The sequence below is a fragment of the Lethenteron reissneri genome, chromosome 29 (assembly GCF_015708825.2).
Source record: "Lethenteron reissneri isolate LAM-NWPU_2019-01 chromosome 29, ASM1570882v1, whole genome shotgun sequence".
Taxonomy (NCBI): Eukaryota; Metazoa; Chordata; class Hyperoartia; order Petromyzontiformes; family Petromyzontidae; genus Lethenteron; species Lethenteron reissneri.
The window spans coordinates 4,935,794-4,953,919 of NC_083807.1; the positions used below are offsets into that span (position 1 = coordinate 4,935,794).

General features: G+C 41.4%; 1 protein-coding gene across 6 annotated transcripts in view; it reads right to left on the reverse strand.

Annotated features, from left to right (window-relative positions):
• LOC133349191 (uncharacterized protein C8orf34-like) overlaps positions 1-11,426 on the reverse strand; it is a 45,039-nt gene extending 33,613 nt beyond the window's left edge. For 2 of the 6 annotated variants that reach the window (XR_009755901.1, XM_061562470.1), the window contains exons 1-5: positions 11,176-11,425; positions 6,595-6,757; positions 4,510-4,641; positions 3,808-3,939; positions 87-115 (exon numbers count right to left, since the gene is read on the reverse strand). Coding sequence is in view for 4 of the 6 variants with exons in the window: in XM_061562470.1 (XP_061418454.1) it covers positions 87-115; positions 3,808-3,939; positions 4,510-4,641; positions 6,595-6,757; positions 11,176-11,235 (516 nt within the window). In the remaining 2 variants the exon portion in view is untranslated. Of the gene's footprint in view, positions 1-86; positions 116-3,807; positions 3,940-4,509; positions 4,642-6,594; positions 6,758-11,175 lie in introns of all 6 variants that reach the window. The other 4 variants (XR_009755902.1, XM_061562471.1, XM_061562469.1 and 1 more) reach the window with 2 other exon arrangements.
• Positions 11,427-18,126: the final 6,700 nt, after the last annotated feature.

Genomic DNA, 18,126 nt, shown 5'->3' on the forward strand with positions numbered 1-18,126 from the left:
AATTGTTCTTTTTTTAGAATAAGAGCCAGTTTGTGCAAGTTGTAATCTTTTAAGATAATTGCAGGAAATTGATATGGAACGCGTACCTTTCCAAGGGTGTCATCTGCAATAATTCCTGTAAAATATAAACACTTCATAATTATATTTTCTAGGCTATGATATCTTCACGATGTCTGAGAGAGAAAAAAAAAACAGTTTCATGTAAAACGTATCCATAATATGAATGCATATTGTGCCAATGTTACATGACAACATGGGTATGTCGCATGAGGTTATGCAAATTATTTTGAAATGATGACGATGATGACCACAATGTGACTGGATGTCAAACGTCAAACACTGCACGGGTTGGAAGACAGTGTCAGACAGAGGGAGATGGGTCGGAGCACTGCTATGCTATTATTTGGCTTCTATAAATTTCCACACAATAATGCACTTTATTGAGCTATCATTTTGCCATGTTGCTTCTGATAAAAGAACTGCATAGCTCAGTGGACCTTACCTGGTAAAATAAAGATTATTTTATTATGTTTTATTTTTATTATTTTATTATTTCCCTTCTACGTGACTTTACCGAAAGAACCAAGAAGATGGATCCCTGCAGTCACGAAAGCTTTAAATAGAAAAATAAATATAGTTTATAATAGGTTTACCCCCTTTTTTCAGGCAACAAAACAGGTGTGAAGATGTTATAACACCAAACTGAAACATTTAACGAGGAATCATGTCTGCATTAACCACAATGCTTGTGGTCAAAATGGGAAAAAAACGTACTCTAAAAATATATGCATTGTCCTGGAAACTGATTGGTCCACACCAGAGACAGCTTTCTTTAGAGCCTCGTCTCAAACGGCCTCCTTTGGTCCAACACCGAGACGAGGCTCAAGAGAAAGCTGTCTCTGGTGTGGACCAATCAGTTTCAAACACAACGCATATGCATGTATTATCAGAGTATGTTTTTTGTTTGCATTCTGACCACAAGCATTGTGGTTAATGCAGACATGATTCCTTGTAAAAAAAGGTTTTAGTTTGGTGTTTTAACATCTTAACACCTGTTTTGTTGCTAGAAAAAAGGGCGAAAACCTATTATCATATTTTGGTACTGGCAAAGGAGGTCCCATGTTCATGATAGTTTAGTTTAATAGGTGCCGGTGTAAAGGCAATGGTCATGGTTTAATGGCAAATGATGCCCAGGGACTGGAAGAGGTAGACCATAGTGTGTGCAATATTAATTTACTTAAAATAAAAGCAAGCGGTCTATTTAAACTGCCAAGGGGCTGTTTAAATTCGTGGCATCTTCACTTATCGTGAACCCCGTGCGAATTCCGACCGCTAATATTTCACACTTTAAAGTAATAACCACGACACTGCATTCCCACACTCGAGTTTTGCGTTCCGATGCCGGGGAAATATGTACACAGAGCACCAGGTATTCTTGCCCAATAACCCCATCCACCCCGAAAATATATGCTCAAATATGATTAACAACGTATTTGGAGAAAAGTCCCCTCGTTTTTGGGGGGGGGGGGGTTTCGCGAGACACGCATAATTTGTGTGTGTGTGTGTGTTGTTTGCAAACGTGAAGCGAGTCGTTGTGTGCAGCGTGATTTATTAATCAGATGCCACCGTAAGCTATAAAGATTGAAATAATGCAATATTTCTAGGAGTTTATAGATAAAGCACACACGCTTTCCTTCGGGGTATATTCCATGGCAGTTGCTGTACTTCAAAGGGCTTTACATCATATTTAAACAATACTAGCACACACACAAAATAATACTCCACATTTCTTGCAGTCATACATCATTCTCGCTGGGGACAGCTTGTCCACACGGAGGTCGTACGTTTTATATATGTGTGTGTGTGGTTATTCAAGAAATAAATGCGCCCCATGGTAATGGTAAAATAGGAACATTTAGAGCGCATTAATTTCTATCACGTGTGAAAAAAGTACGTTTGAAATTGCCACAAAGCACAATATTGCAAACCTTGGAAATATGTTTAAAATACTGTAGATTCCAATTAAAATTGATATACTTCATAGCATTTCAAGTCATACTCATTTCCGAGCGCTACACTTTTGAGGCATTACCGACACGTACTGTCAGCGATAAAGTGAAGAGCAATCTAAACATTGTCAAAGCGAAATATTGGCATCGTGGGCACATTCCATGCATTACGTAATTGCCCCTTCATTGCATGCATAATCAAAATTGCCAAGTAAATAATGCATACCAACAGAGGCTCACCTGCTTATAAATAATGTGTACGTATTGATTATTTAATGGCGTATATGCGAGCCCTGCAAAAGTACAACCTACGGTCGTTCAAAGCACGTGTCCTCTCATGCCTCCGGTCTGCTCTCATTTAATAAACCTGCTCTCCCCTGCCCCATGGAGTTTTGCATTTATTCATGATGCAGAAAGGTACTCTGACTGCCTGCCCCCCAGCCCCCCACCCCTTCCGAAGGCTCAACACCCCCTTACAATACTAATAGGGTTTTTCCCCTTTTTTCTGGCAACAAAACTGACACCTTTTGCAAGGAATCATGCTTACATTAACCACAATACTTGCAGTCAAATGGCGTCATCTGGTCGAACACCATATGAGACTAGGCTCTAAAGAAAGCTGTCTCTGGTGTGGACCAATCCGTTTCAAAGACAATGCATGAATTATCAGAGTATTGTTTTTTGTTTGCATTTGACTGCAAGTATTGTGGTTAATGTAAGCATGATTCCTTGCAAAGGGTGTCAGTTTTGTTGCCAGAAAAGAGGGGAAAACCCCTATTAGTATATGTTGGCACTGGCAAAGGAGGTCCCATGATGGACCCCCTTACAATTTCTAATTGTGAACGTGAACAAAAAATACGGGATAACATTTAACACCATTTGCTAGCTCGTTTTCAAAGCTCAGCAGTTCAGCAAACCAGAATTCCCGATAGCCCAAAGCAGACCACATCGTTACTCATCTCTATTGTTTATATATATAGCATCCATATGCAGCCGCATCTCCGTATTATCCGTAAGCTTTACAATGCAAGGAAAATTTGAGAAGACGAATCAATTGTGCACAAACGCGGTGCTCACGGCGCGTGAAATTAATCAGTGGATATAGTTATTCGACAGGGCCGCCCAGAGGGTTGGTGGAGTTGGAGGCCCGGGAAAGAATACCGCTTGCGTGGGACCTTACTTTTGTGTGAGATTCAGAGCTAACGACTCCTTTTGCCAACTCCTCGGTGTCCCTGGCCTGATAGAGCAAGTACGTCTTCAGTCTGGACCTAAACCACAACAGTGTCAACTGCACGACGTTCAAGTGATTACGAGTTCCAGCTCAGGAAAGCAGCATCCAAGAAGCAGCAACCCTCCCCCTCACCCCCCTTCGTTTGCGGCCGTCTGGAACGCTCTTCCGTTCCATATTAGGAAGCCACTGGAGCTACGCACTTTCAAATAATCGAAACTGAAAACTCATTTCTTTAGAACTGATTTTTTTATGTTTATTTTGTTGTCTTTCCCCCGCACCTCCGATTATCACGTTTGGCTACATACGGTGCGAACGAAATTCAACATACATGCGTACATGTCCAGATGCAGTGTGCCAGGGATAATCAGGATTCCACATTATCTACATAGTGTGATGCACAATGTAGATTTGACACTGTAACATTTCGTTGTTCATGCTGACGCTGATCACAGGTGTGCTCTCGTATGTTTGTTGACAATGACTGTGTCGTGACCACCCCTCCCCCCCAAGTGTGTGTGTACGGACCCCCCCCCGCCTCCTTTTAATAGGGTCAATGCTGCCGCTGACCTGAAGTGTGCTCTCGGAGGGTCTTGTCCAGCCACTGGCACTCTCTCAGAAGACGTTGCAGCTCAGTGAAGGCCATGTCCCCTTCCTTTGCAGCGCTGCAATCCCGGGACGAAGGCTCCAGAGACTGGGACACTACGGATGAGGAGCACACGCACACGCACACACGCACACACACACACGCGCACACACACACACGCACACACGCACACACGCACACACACACGCACACACACACGCACACATACCCACGCAAGCACGCGCATCATTAAATGTGTGAACGGGAATTAGACCAAAAAGAGACAATGTTTTTGGCCGGTTCTTTTTTCTTATTGTGATACTGCAGTTGGCCATTCGTGCACCAGCACGAATGCAACTATACACTCTGCCATGAAGAGGAATAAAAGACATAATAAATGACGTCTCACGTAATGGCCTGCTTTACAGCCGAGAGATCAAAGATAAGTATAACATGAGTACATTTGGTAATCGTGCAATTCTTATCGGGAAAAGGCTATCAATAGCCACTATATTTCACCGGCGCGCATATTCGGCAAGAGTTTCGGCACGGGGGTGGTATTATCATGTGTTTTTACCCATTTACGCAATTTGTCAGCGATTTGAAAATCTGGCATACAAGGATCGTGTACTTTATTAGGGTAAATTACAGCAAAAACCATCAGATATGAAACAGAATGTGCTGACTTGGTCTGGCTTCTGAAGAGGCAGGACTTAGGCAAGATACGGCCAGTTCGCTCTTGGACTTCCTGGGTTTCTTCGTGTGGTCCACACACAGCGTCACGTACGTTCTGAACGGATTTCCTTTCGGGCTGCTCTCTGAAAGAAAAAAAAAGTAATTGGAGTAAATATTTCAACACCTTCAATCACGTCCACTTGAATTATCTCCGATTAAAAACAAATATTTCTTACTACGTGCTGCAAATCAGTGTGCGAATTCAGGCTAAGATAACGGTTTTTCGTTTCTCGTCTTTCCATCAAGACGTTTAATTCATTATCAGGCAGACAAACACACCAGGCCACGTGTTTGAGCGGTAACGGGAGGGGTTTGCGATTGGGGATCGACCACGGCACATTATTCAGCAGGTGTTGATACGAAAACATTAGGAGCCACATTGCGCTGGGGTAACGTGGAATTTCCACCACTGGCTCAGGGCTGTAAACGAGAGATGATCTCTGCCCCCATGCTCGTGTGAGCAGAGAAAACAGTGGCTTTTTTTCTTGAAAAATATACAAAAAGACAACTAACCAGATTTGCCAATGAAATTTTTACGTTTTAGAATTATTTTGGCATCCTCAATACAAATTACGGCTCAACGCTACTTATTTTTAAATATTTTTTTGGTTCTCAAAAATTCACTCCAAAAGCAGGAAGACACAGGAAGGAACCTTTTGCAAGGCAAACGAGAGCTTATGACTGCCTCTGGAGTTCATGCCCCTCTGCTCGTTCATAGCAAGCACCATGGGGTGTTTGATGTCTGCATAATAATAACGGTGCCGATGAAATATTAACGCGCACGTGACTTATGCAACGTTTTTTCCATTTTTTTAAAGTAATTAAATGTTAGCTTGACCCGGGCAACATGCGAGGTTTTGTGAACCTTTAATTGCTTATTTTTGAAAGCAGAAGGATACAGACAATTCATTATAGCACAATAAAGTGGTGATACACGATTATGTTTGGGCATTATAGCTAGCACTACCATTGTGTAACGGTGAGAACACTGGACCTGCAATGCAGAGGTTGCTGTTTTGATCTCTTGCCGTGGCAGTTTTTTTTTAAAGTGTTTTTGTCTTGCACGCGAGCCCGGTACAATGTACCAATCGCAAACGGAGGGGGAGAGAAGCGCCGCCAAAAGCATCTTGAATTCGGCACGGCAGGACTTTACGAAGGGGAGAAATTAAATATTAGTATGTTTTTGTTACTAACTAACAAGTTTGCATCTCAGAAGAGTCCTGGCCACAAACGATAGCTCAACGACGTGGCTTATCACGTGCAAATTGATGGCAGCCAAATTACTCTTCATGAAACGAATATTTCTAAATGTGGATGGGGGAAAAAAACACGAGGACCAGGAGAAAAATCCACGTGACCACGGGGAGGGAGACATGCAAACTCCAAATATACAGCAGGCGTCAGGGTCGGGATCAAACACCCAGTCCCATTTACAGCAGCCGCACCTTTACAGCAGCCGCACCTTAATAACTCTGGTACCTCCCAGTTCAACCGGTCTACACAACAAAGACTCATTCCTAGCAGCGGCTTCAGCCGCACCAACCTCACAATAATAATAATACAAAACTCCTATCCAGGTGCCTGCCTTGACTCCTCCCACCCTCAACCAGTATATATACAAGGACGGGTCTCTTGGAATTTCTTTCACTTGATACAGCTATCGTGCTGTGACGGTTCCACCTGAAGACGGAGGCTTGTGTTGCCTCCGAAACGTCGTGATTTTTATTTTATTTTTATTTTACTTTTATTAATTTTAATTTTTTACCTACGTGACTTTACCGAAAAAAACCTAAGAATATGAACCCACGTACCTCCTGCATGCCAGGCGAGGGAGTTAACATCTCGCATCACATCTTCCGAGGCATCTGGCCACAGGGTGGAAGAGTAGGCCAAACTATGAGTTCCTTCTAGCGGAGGCCATACCACCAGCCAATGGTGTGAGCAAGCCATTGAAGAGCTCACCTCTAAGTGGTAAATTACGTGAATCCATCTGTACGGCTACTGCACAGAGAAGTGATATGATAAGCAGTGATTGCCTGGCAGGTGGCTGCTTTCGGCCCAGAGAGCAGCAAATCCAGCCAGGTCTCGGCGTGGAGACCCCTCTGTGAACGTCCTCTTGTGTTGCCTGCCTTCCAAATGCTCGATCAGGAACGGGATGGGCTCGTCCGGAGTCTCCGTGATCAACATCGTCATCATGTCCTGCAAGCGCAGATGTTTTGGGAGTCAGTCGGAGTTATTCTCGCCAGCTGTTCCATCAATACAGAACATCTGTCTGGTCCAATTCTAACGCCCCCCCGCCCCCCCAACCATCCATAAACAAACCCCAAGCTATTTTTGGTTTTATTATTATTTTTTATTTTTTCATCTACGTGACTTTACCGAAAAAACTAAAGACTATTTTTGGTTTCAAAATAAAGCCACTTTTTTACGTAATATTGTTATAAATGATTTGGCCAAAATAATTTTAAGTGGGTTTTTTTCTTTCGAAAATAATAACATCGCCAGGAAGCTGTTGTAAAATGTCCAAAGAGGGTTCTATTACATCTTAAGTCGGATTTCGCAGGCAGTGTGCATGCCATATACTGGCTAACAACTAAATTATACATGCTCTGGCCAATGTCCAAATAAAGCCAGGGAATGGTTTTCACAAGTCTTCTTCGGACACACAGAAATAGCCTGAACGCAACAAGCATACGTTCCCGGGAGAAAATGTGCAGTTTGACAATCGTACAAATTATTCATAGACGTTCCACTTTCTGTTACGAGCCATCACCTTGGGATGAAAAAGTCACAAGGCACGTTGTGGAACGGACCATTGTGTGTAATAAGCGAGTGTATATTTCTATTTGAATGGCTTTGAAGCAATCAATAAAATATACTGCACCGATTTTCTCACACGTGAGAACATTTTAGGCGAATACCATTGGGTAAAAAAAAATTGTTCAGAACCACAAAAAAGGCCACACATTTTCTTGGTTCTTTCGGTAAAGTCACGTAGAAGGGAAATAATAAAATAATACAAATAAAACATAATAAAATAATTCTCACGACGTTTCGGCCACAACGCAAGCAGCCGTCCTCAGGTGAAGAACAGTGTCAGACACTGTCTTTCTGACAGACCTGTTCTTCACGTGAAGACGGCTGCTTGCGTTGTGGCCGAAACGTCGTGAGAATTATTTTATTATGTTTTATTTGTATTATTTTATTATTTCCCTTCTACGTGACTTTACCGAAAGAACCAAGAAGATGAATCCCTGCAGTCACGAAAGCTTGAAATCGAAATTTAAGCCATATTGTTAAAACGTGCTTTACATACAAGGAAGTAATGGAAATATGATATTTTCCTATGAATATAAATATATAGTTGATAAACATGTGTATCTATATAATAAATGGTACATGTGATGATATTGTCAAGACATAAACACACCTGCACACACACAAATGTGCAGTATTAGAATAATGCGTAATATTTATATGAATAAGAAATGCACAAATCTAAGTCTACTTTACAACTATATTATCAAGGATGGCCATATACGTTTTCTGAGAAAATATTTAACGCTTAAAGGAAAACCCAATATGCAGATAACTTCAAAGCTCCAAAGATACATAGTATTCACGCAGATGAATTATTAGTGTTGCGCTGTGCAGACTTTTAAGTTTACCTTTGGCTAGGACACACACCACACACAATGCATTTATATTTCTATAGACAACGACTCTAGAGGAAGAATGGAATCATCGGAACTGAGTGTCAACATTTGTCTTGCTGCACTTGGGCAAAGACGTGTAGCCCAGTTCAATGCTGCCATCTCAGTTTCAACAAAGGGCATCTTTTAAATAATGCTGAAACGTGTTTAGTCTGTCTCACATTCTGCTTATCGTTGTGAAATCTGCGGTATCCTTGTGGGACATTAGCATTCACACACCGTTGGTCGAAAAATCCGCATTAATTTTACATTTCAGTGGACAGGCACTGGTCTTCGACATGCAACGATACACCGATGTTTCGCTCAACATTCAAAATTCCGCAAATCCCGGAGTCAACCCGAGCAGAAATAAAAAAACACAACCCATGCCGTTGCAATTTAGACTTCGCTCGGTATGAAGCTGCTTTGGTATTTGGTGGAGCAGTATTTTAAAATTTAGACATTTATCTTGATAAATTCACCGTTAGGTGAGGGTAATTGCATTTAGGAAAATGCGACGAAGATGAAAAGCGCTTGCGAAAGCAAAGCTTGTATTTTATAGTCATCTTTTGCAATAAATTCTACAAAGTAATACACAATTATATGATATGAAATATTTTGGAAAAGTAAAGCATTATTTGCCGTTTGTGGACATCACGAGTTGACATCGGATTGTAATGCAACGCAACTCAATGAAGGATGTGGCATTTTAAAATATTTTTAATGGTGTGGATCGGTGGAAGGGTAGTTTGTAGGGGGGTGGGGGGGAGGCGCACGTGGGGGGGGGGGGGAGGCGCACGTGGGGGGTTGGGCATCTGAACCCCCTTCCTTCACCAAATCGTACCGACCAGCTGGGTGAAGTTTGCTTGAAGGACCGCCATGCCCAATATGGCATGGCGAGGGCCTTCATCCAGCAGTGAATTGACAAAGTGCCGTAAATGATTAGTATGCACAAACAAAATAACTTGAACGAATTATAAGTGTATGTGGATTTATTTAGTTACATTTTAACTTTCATTGGTTTCATGTGTGCTATGAGCACACCCTGCACGTTTTTCTTCGAAATTACGAAAGCTCAATTATTTCAAAAAAAAATTTCCAAGGTCAACATTTGACCTTTCTCATAAAATGCTTCCAGATACATTTGAATAATGATGGGGGGGGGGGGTTTGTCGGAGGGGGGGGGGGGGGTTCATACATAAAACGGCGTAATTATCTATTGGTAAAGTTGTAATTTGGTGAAACGGATAGTTAATCAATGACACAGATCGACAGATTTTAACCTCGAATGAGAACCTTGTCACGTTGAGAATCTCTTTAAACGACCGTGTAATTGATATCGTTCCTAATTGCACGGCCACCTCGAAACGCAACTGTGGCAATAGCCGCGCAGAAACATTTTACAACAAAATACACAAACACTCATCGCACCTCCACGTGAGTGACACATCCCAATTCTGTTGCACGTGGCATTAAAATGCCCTCGCCACTTCGGACAATGTCCGTCTTGCCGGAGCATCACCTTCTGCCACTTCGTATCCAGTTCTTTTGCACACCGCCCTCTCGCACACTTTGTGGCACGGGCATCTCGCGGTCAACAGCTGGGTACGATTTAAATTTCGATTTAAAGCTTTCGTGACTGCAGGGATTCATCTTCTTGGTTCTTTCGGTAAAGTCACGCAGAAGGGAAATAATAAAATAATAAAAATAAAACATAATAAAATAATTCTCACGACGTTTCGGCCACAACGCAAGGCGCTCTTCCCCCTCCAACCCAGCTTAAATATACGCTGCCAAGCCTGGTGGTGTTTCATTCAGACGCTGTCTTTCCGACAGACCTGTTCTTCACCTGAGGACGGCTGCTTGCGTTGTGGCCGAAACGTCGTGAGATTTATTTTATTATGTTTTATTTTCATTATTTTATTATTTCCCTTCTGCGTGACTTTACCGAAAGAACCAAGAAGATGAATCCCTGCAGTCACGAAAGCTTTAAATCGAAATTTAAATCGTACCCAGCTGTTGACCGCGAGATGCCCGTGTTAAAAAGTGTGCGCGATGTGCAAGCGACGGCCGACCCAAAGTGACAGTGGAAAAACTCAAGTCCGCGCTGCTGAATGGGAGGATGTTATGGCCATTTGAAACGTGACATGCCACCCATCGATCATCTCAATTTCGCAGTATTTGTAATGTTCACCTCGACTATATTCTTGGTTCTTTCGGTAAAGTCACGTAGAAGGGAAATCATAAAATAATAAAAAATAAAACATAAAAAGATTAAATTCTCACGACGTTTCGGCCACAACGCAAGCAGCCGTCCTCAGGTGAAGAACAGGGCTATCAGAAAGACAGCGTCCTAAACATTCACCTCGACTCTTGAAAACACAAAACCGCACGCTTAAATTAATGCGTAATGTACACGAAACCGAATGCAATGGCGTTTGGCACAACCGTGTTGCCTTAATGTTATGCATAAGGCAAGCGCCTTTCAAACAATGGTTCATTATTTATAGTGGTTTTTAGGAGGAAAAAACGACGAATTTATTCATCTTTTTAAGGAGGCAAGCATTTAAAACGTAGCCAGTTTTTCCTTTAATTCAAATAAGGCCTCACAACACATTCAAATTAAAACTAAAACAGAAGCAAAAGTTGCATTTGATAAGTCGCAAATTTTTAAAAAATATCACAAAGAGAAAAAAACTGCTTTGAATAGTTAAACACTCTGCAATCATACCTGCGAGCAACACAGTGTACATCTCTGTGTGTCTTGTACAGATCAGCAATAATACAGAGAATATATGCCACCAAAAAAACCCCATTAATTATTTGACAATAATAATTCAATATAATAACGAAACAGACACGCGCACACAGTCACAGTAGGATGCGATGCTGCGCCGGTAAACCAGACGGATTGTGCGAACATACCTCAAACAGCGATCCGATCCTGTGCCTTTGCAAGTACGCCTGCAACCTTTCCTGTGACATCTCTTCCGACAACTCTCGCGATCACCTGCATTTGATAGGGGGGTGGGTGGGTGGTGGGTGGGTAGAGGGTGCGGAAGCACTGGGACTCAAACACACAAAAGCATCGGCTACTGCTGCTGCCGTTCCTCCTGCGCGTTCATCCTAAGAGATGCAAACAGGACCGCGTGCACAGCCCCACACACGCGCACACACACGCGCGCGCACAGACGCCCCGCTTGGGCAGAGCGGGTAATGAAGATTGCAGCTGCTGGACTATTGAAGGGAGAGGAGAGAGGAGGGGGTGGGGGGGGTACCTTTAGGTGATCTGCTCATCAAGCATGCTACGCTTAGAAGAACATCATTTATCCAGATGCCAATACAATTTCCTATGAGCAATGTGTTCCACTGCTCAAGAATATGTTTATGTTTTATTCATTTATTATTCATTAGACGAGTGCATAGGGCTATGTGACATCCGTTGGGCGTATGCGATTTTGACATTGATGTTGCACGTGGACATATTTTGTCGTTGCCATCGTCATCATTGTTATTATCAATAATATTAGCGATGGTCAAAGCACTGCTGTATGAAGAATTGCCCGAGACACCGCTGCCTTGCATGATCCTACGATGCACTAATCCACATGGCGCCTGAACACAAAACTATTTAATTTCTGTAGCTTGCACAGCGGGCATCCCCACGTTTCATTCCTTGGCTGTCACACTATTATTATATTTGACCAAAAAAACGTCTTTATCATCGTATATATGTGTATATATATATATCTGTACATATACAAGTGTATTTTTTTGGGGCCAAAATAATAAGACAAAAGTGTCATACAAATGAAGCACTTCCTTCGACTTCTGTAGATCGTGCTTGCTGCTGGAAGAATACAAATCTATAAATAACCTGACGTATTGCAGCCCGCTAGAGATACAGCCCATATTCCCAGGCACTCGCTGCTTCACTGCGCGAATATACATTGAATGTGTAATGACACAAGTCAAATATATAATGAACGATTCATTTTGCAGAGATTTTTTCGATGCAACTCTTGATCTATAAAAAAAACTACGGAATTGTAAACATAGCAGATAAGCACAGTGAGTATTCTAAGTATTGTTGACAAATGCATTGATTTCCCACTGTGTGTGGGTTCTGGTGTGACAGAGTTAACAAACAGGAAACAGCAGGAGGTGCAAACTCGGCATTACTCAATAGCCCTGGGATGATAAAAACAAGATTGCACCTTGGTAATGGGGTGATGGTTTTTGCTCAGAGGCCCAATTTATTTCAAATTTGGTCTCACAAGCCCATAAGGATAGTAATTACGGACGGAAATAGGGGCTTCGATCCTTATATTTTTCCCCTTCTTCCTGACACCGGAGCTCTTGAAACAACCACCGTCAGTGGTTTTGCCAATACGACTGCGCATCCGACGCTGCGTGCACTTTACCCGATGATGATGACGCTTCTGTGGCCACGTGCCAAACTGAAATGAAATGGAACATTCAAGACGAGAGAGAAGGACTTACATTTTTTTTAAGGGGGTACGGGGGTGGGGTGGGCGAGTGGCAAGTCTTCTGAGATTATTTGCATGAATCAAAGCAACGGACAGCACTGTTTTAAAAGAGAAGCTGACCTTACAGACGGCTATCACATCACACCCGGAGTGGATTTCAAGGAGTGACAAAAGGGTACCGGTGCTACGGCGAGGAAGCTATTTCAGACACGGATGGAAATTGCAAGTGTCTCACACGAATGTCGAAATATGTAACACTACTGCTTTGAATTTTGATTTAAAGCTTTCGTGACTGCAGGTATTCATCTTCTTGGTTCTTTCGGTAAAGTCACGTAGAAGGGAAGTAATAAAATAATATAAAAATAAAACAATACTAATTCTCACGACGTTCCGTCGTGAGACGTTTCGTCGTGAGAATTTTTATTGTTTAATATTTATATTATTTTATTATTTCCCTTCTACGTGACTTTACCGAAAGAACCAAGAATACTACTGCTTTGATGTACATTTTATGTGGGGACTATATTCAATGTCGAGGCAGATTCAAATGAAAACAAGAAAGTCTGGAGGCTGCAGAACATAACATATTAAATGTGCAACCCTCCCAGAATTGCGATATGCCTAAGAACAAACACACGCAAGGGTACATTGTGATCTGAAGTGTTGTCGGTGTTGATCGGCACGACGTCCAACGTTTCACTCCGCATGCTCGCAGATTCTCTAGTAAGCAAATACTCAATATCGGACATTGTGCTGAACAGCACGTGGTCACAGTCAGAAAACACATCAGAGAGGGATGCAGCACGGCTGTGACAAGCTACACAGTAGCAGGTACGGTGTATTGTTGTAAAACGTACAGAGCTCTGGAATACGCAGTCTTGGATTCGAAACCAGGTCCCAAGAGGCCAATGCCAAGAGTCATGAGGCCAAGGCGAGGAAGCTTGTGTGGATAGAGGCATGTGCCAAAGCCAATCAATGCAGGGTCACCTTGGCTGGCTGATTAGTTACAGTGATAAAAGCTCATATTGCATTATGAAAAGTGTGAAACACTCTGAAATAAATGGATAACTTACATCTAATTGAATTTGAGGAGAAAAAAATGTATATTTTGGGAAAACATATTTTTTTTTCACCAATAAAAATTAGCAATCGATCACTATTTAGACATTTTATGAAGGTTATCGTTGTGACAAATGACACGTGACCAGTTTGAAATCATGAGACTCAAGCCCTTGAAGTCCTTGAACCAAACCTATCGGCCGCAAGCTGAGAAGATGTCCTCGGGACTGGAAATATGTGACAAGTAATTGATCAATAATCCTGCCAATGATATTAAGAGGATGCGTCTGTGGAGGATGTTAGCCTACAGCGCAGAAAGCAGCTCCCCAAAAATCGTGCAAACACGAGGTGTGTATGCAATCATCGGTGATAATTCATGTGTGTACTGTTGATCATCGATAATTATCCAGCACGCGATTATTCGATTCCCAAAATTATCCAGTGGTTCGATTCGGCAAAGCCACTCCAAATGCTGCAATCAGTCTGGCGATCGACGAAAAAAAGTATCTCTGCTTGATTTCAGTGTTAAATATTTTATGTACAGTACATTATACACTACATACAACTTACAGCATAAAAAAACTGCACGCATATACGTATATCACCCCACGCAGTCTTCGATATATGAGCTGCAAGTACGGTACAGTAACTTTTTAAAGTAGGATATTTACTTATAGTATGTTTATTTATGCCAATTGCACATAGTAAACACATTTAAAACACTAAAAAAACATATAACAACACCTAAAAACATAATGTCATGCAAGAATATGCAAAAATAAGATGTTTAAAATAATGATGATTGGTGATTATCTGACGATTTTTTTAAATCCGACGCTCCCTACCCCCCGAAGCCGCCGGATAATCGATTATCTACTGTGTGTAGATTATCGATTATAATCGATTATCTACTGTGTGTAGAACTTCTTTTGCACCGTACGGAGCCAACCCTTGCAACCATTAAACGTCAAATTAATCATACCAGCATCTAATATCTGCAGACAGTGACGTTACACTCTGACCACATGTCAAGGAATGTGCCCGTTAAAACGAATGGATGTTTAAATTGAAAGGCGAGTCAACGTGCTAAGCTTGGCGATGCTGTGGGCGATAATCTTAAAAGAACCTCCCAGCACGAGTGCAATCGCTGCTTGACTTTGCTTCTTCCGCTGGTTTCGCTGCTTCAAGATGTTGCTTCAAGATACAGGATGCTTGTGGGGAGAATAAAGAAATATTTAAAGCTCATCGGATTCCTCCAGAATAAATAAATATTCCGATTCTGATGTTCAACAAGTTCCCTGAACACAACAAAATAAATAAATGGATGGACACGAATAGGAAAACCACAAAAGAGTATACGTACTTAGGCAGTGCCTAATTTCAGCCGGAACATTCCGGAATGCTGCTCCAAGGAATTATTTTGACACGCCACATCCATCATGCCTCGTGTTGTCTGTAGTCTGTTCATGGGATTATAGGAATGTATGGTAGAATATTATAGGATAATGGATACGCGTACCTTATTTTATAGTGGTAGTGTACTCTTCGGTTTTTTTCGGTAAAGTCACGTAGGTAATTTAAAAAATTATAATAAAATAAAATAATAATAAATTAAAATTACTCAATTAAATCACGACGTTTCGGAGGCAACACAAGTCTCCATCTTTTTAAATCCTTAATATTAAGTTCGCTTGCTTGCTTGCGTGCTTGCTTACGACCGTGCAAATCTTTCGGTCGTTTTTTAACCCACTTCTCGTGATCCAATCGAGCTGACATTTTCCACACAGACTCGTTGTGCCAGACAATTATTATTCGTGAAAAAAAATTCCCAAAATTTTACACTTTTTAGGCAAAAAAAAAATATTTTACATATATTCAAAAGAACTCATTCTTGGCTTTGGCTGAACGTCACAGTGTAGGAGCCCAGAGCGTAACCCCTCCACAGGCCGTGGCGGAGTAGCGCAGTTGGTAGCGCCCTCGCTTCCCATGCCAAAGGTCGCACGATCGATCCCCGCGTCCTCCACAGGCGAATATATTTTTAAATCCTTTATATTAAGTTCGCTGCCACGCATATAAAGGATTTATAGTGAAAAACTTTGTTTTTACGGGTTATACTTATTACCTACGTGACTTTACCGAAAAAACCTAAGAGTATGAATCCTTGCAGTCACGAAAGCTTCAAATCTAGAAATGGTGGTAGTGCCTTCCACCGATAATCTTCTACTACAAGGCAGCCGAGCAATGTTCTGTAGAATATCGAGTCAGAAAATGTAACCTTCTATTTAGGGCAATTATTTATGGTGGAAAGGTTGTAATTATGAACTACGGCCAGGTCAATATGTGGTACTTTTGGAAATGTTTTATAGATAATGAAGAAAATTTTCAATCAGTGTGCATTACCCTCCACGATGAAGGGATGAGAAACACGTATGCTGACAAACATATTGGCACAAACGTTTAAAGGAGTAAAAAATATGGATAGGTACATGCTTGGACGTACAATAAAAGACATAAAGAAACAACCAGATCATAGAACATGAGTTGGAGATTCTAGATTTGAAGCTTTCGTGACTGCAAGGATTCATACTCTTAGTTCTTTCGGTAAAGTCACGTAGGTAAAAAATGAAACTGTGACAGTTTCACATGAAGACGGAAGCTTGTGTTGCCTCCGAAACGTCGTAATTTTATTGTTTTTATTTTTTATTTTTATTAATTTTAATTTCAATTTTTACCTACGTGACTTTACCGAAAGAACTAAGAGTATGAGTTGGAGATATCATATTCACTGTTAAGAAAATAAAGGGTTTCGGACAGAACACATTGTTAAAGAGGATAAATACCTATAAGATGGGACTGGTGAACGAGTGGCAGCTACAAGTTCAAGTTTCATTTATTAGGTGTAGCCCTGTGAGCCATTCGGCTCTTGAATCGGGTGCAACCGCAACAAACAAAAAACAAAAACATGAAAAAAAAAAACATCTTAAAGTGAATATGTGACTAAGTGCAAACAGAAAATCCAAGAAAAGACAGCAAAATGTTGCAGAAAAAAATCACCGTACACCAACGCTGTGTGCAAAAATCCCAGTGGGATGCAAGTCAAACAACAACAACAACAACCATAAGACAACTTAGATTAAGGCCATCAGTCTAACTCTGTGCTACAACAAACAAACATGGCTAAACCAATACAGGAGATAACATGCCTGAGAGGACGACCACTATGGAGATGGAGTGATGAGATCAACTCACGTGCAGGAGCAAGATGGATCGTGGCTATCCAGAAATGCGAAAGATCACAGACATCTGGTGAGACCTTCACCAAGCAGTGGATAGATAATGGCCGATGATGACAATTAAAATGGGGTTGTTTGATGTCTCAGCAATTTATGCACTCGATTTAAAGCTTTCGTGACTGCAGGGATTCATCTTCTTGGTTTTTTCGGTAAAGTCACGTAGAAGGGAGATAATAAAATATTAAAAATAAAACATTATAAAATAAAATTCTCACTTTTTTATTACTTTTTTTCTTACTCGATTAGCTGAGCCTTCTTATCTGGGAGTTTGTTGAAGGATCTCAAAGTTATGTGGAATCCCTCCCCGTAGAGGCGGTTAAATTTCGATTTAAAGCTTTCGTGACTGCAGGGATTCATCTTCTTGGTTCTTTCGGTAAAGTCACGTAGAAGGGAAATAATACAATAATAAAAATAAAACATAATAAAATGAAAATTATCACGACGTTTCGGCCACAACGCAAGCAGCCGTCCTCAGGTGAAGAAACAGAACTGTCGGAAAGACAGCGTGATGTATAAGCGTGAGTCCTTTGAGGATCTGTTGGGACGCTGTCTTTCCGACAGCTCTGTTTCTTCACCTGAGGACGGCTGCTTGTGTTGCGGCCGAAACGTCGTGAGAATTATTTTATTAATGTTTATTTTTATTATTTTATTACTTCCCTTCTACGTGACTTTACCGAAAAAACCAAGAAGATGAACCAACATTCAATTATGCAGCAATTTAAACGTACGCTTGCGATTAGCCATATGCTGTCTTAAATTGGTTATTTAGCAACAAACACTCGTAGAAAACTGAACTTTCTCTAGAAATTATACCGTGTTCCGCGTTCACTCACCTCTCAAGCCCCGTGCTGCATCTTGTTATTAGTCAACGTGATGTACGAGTGAGGAAGCATCTTCTTGGTTCTTTCGGTAAAGTCACATAGAAGGAAAATAATAAAATAATACAAATAAAACATAATCAAATAATTCTCACGACGTTTCGGCCACAACGCAAGCAGCCGTCCTCAGGTGAAGACCAGGTCTGTCGGGGAGAC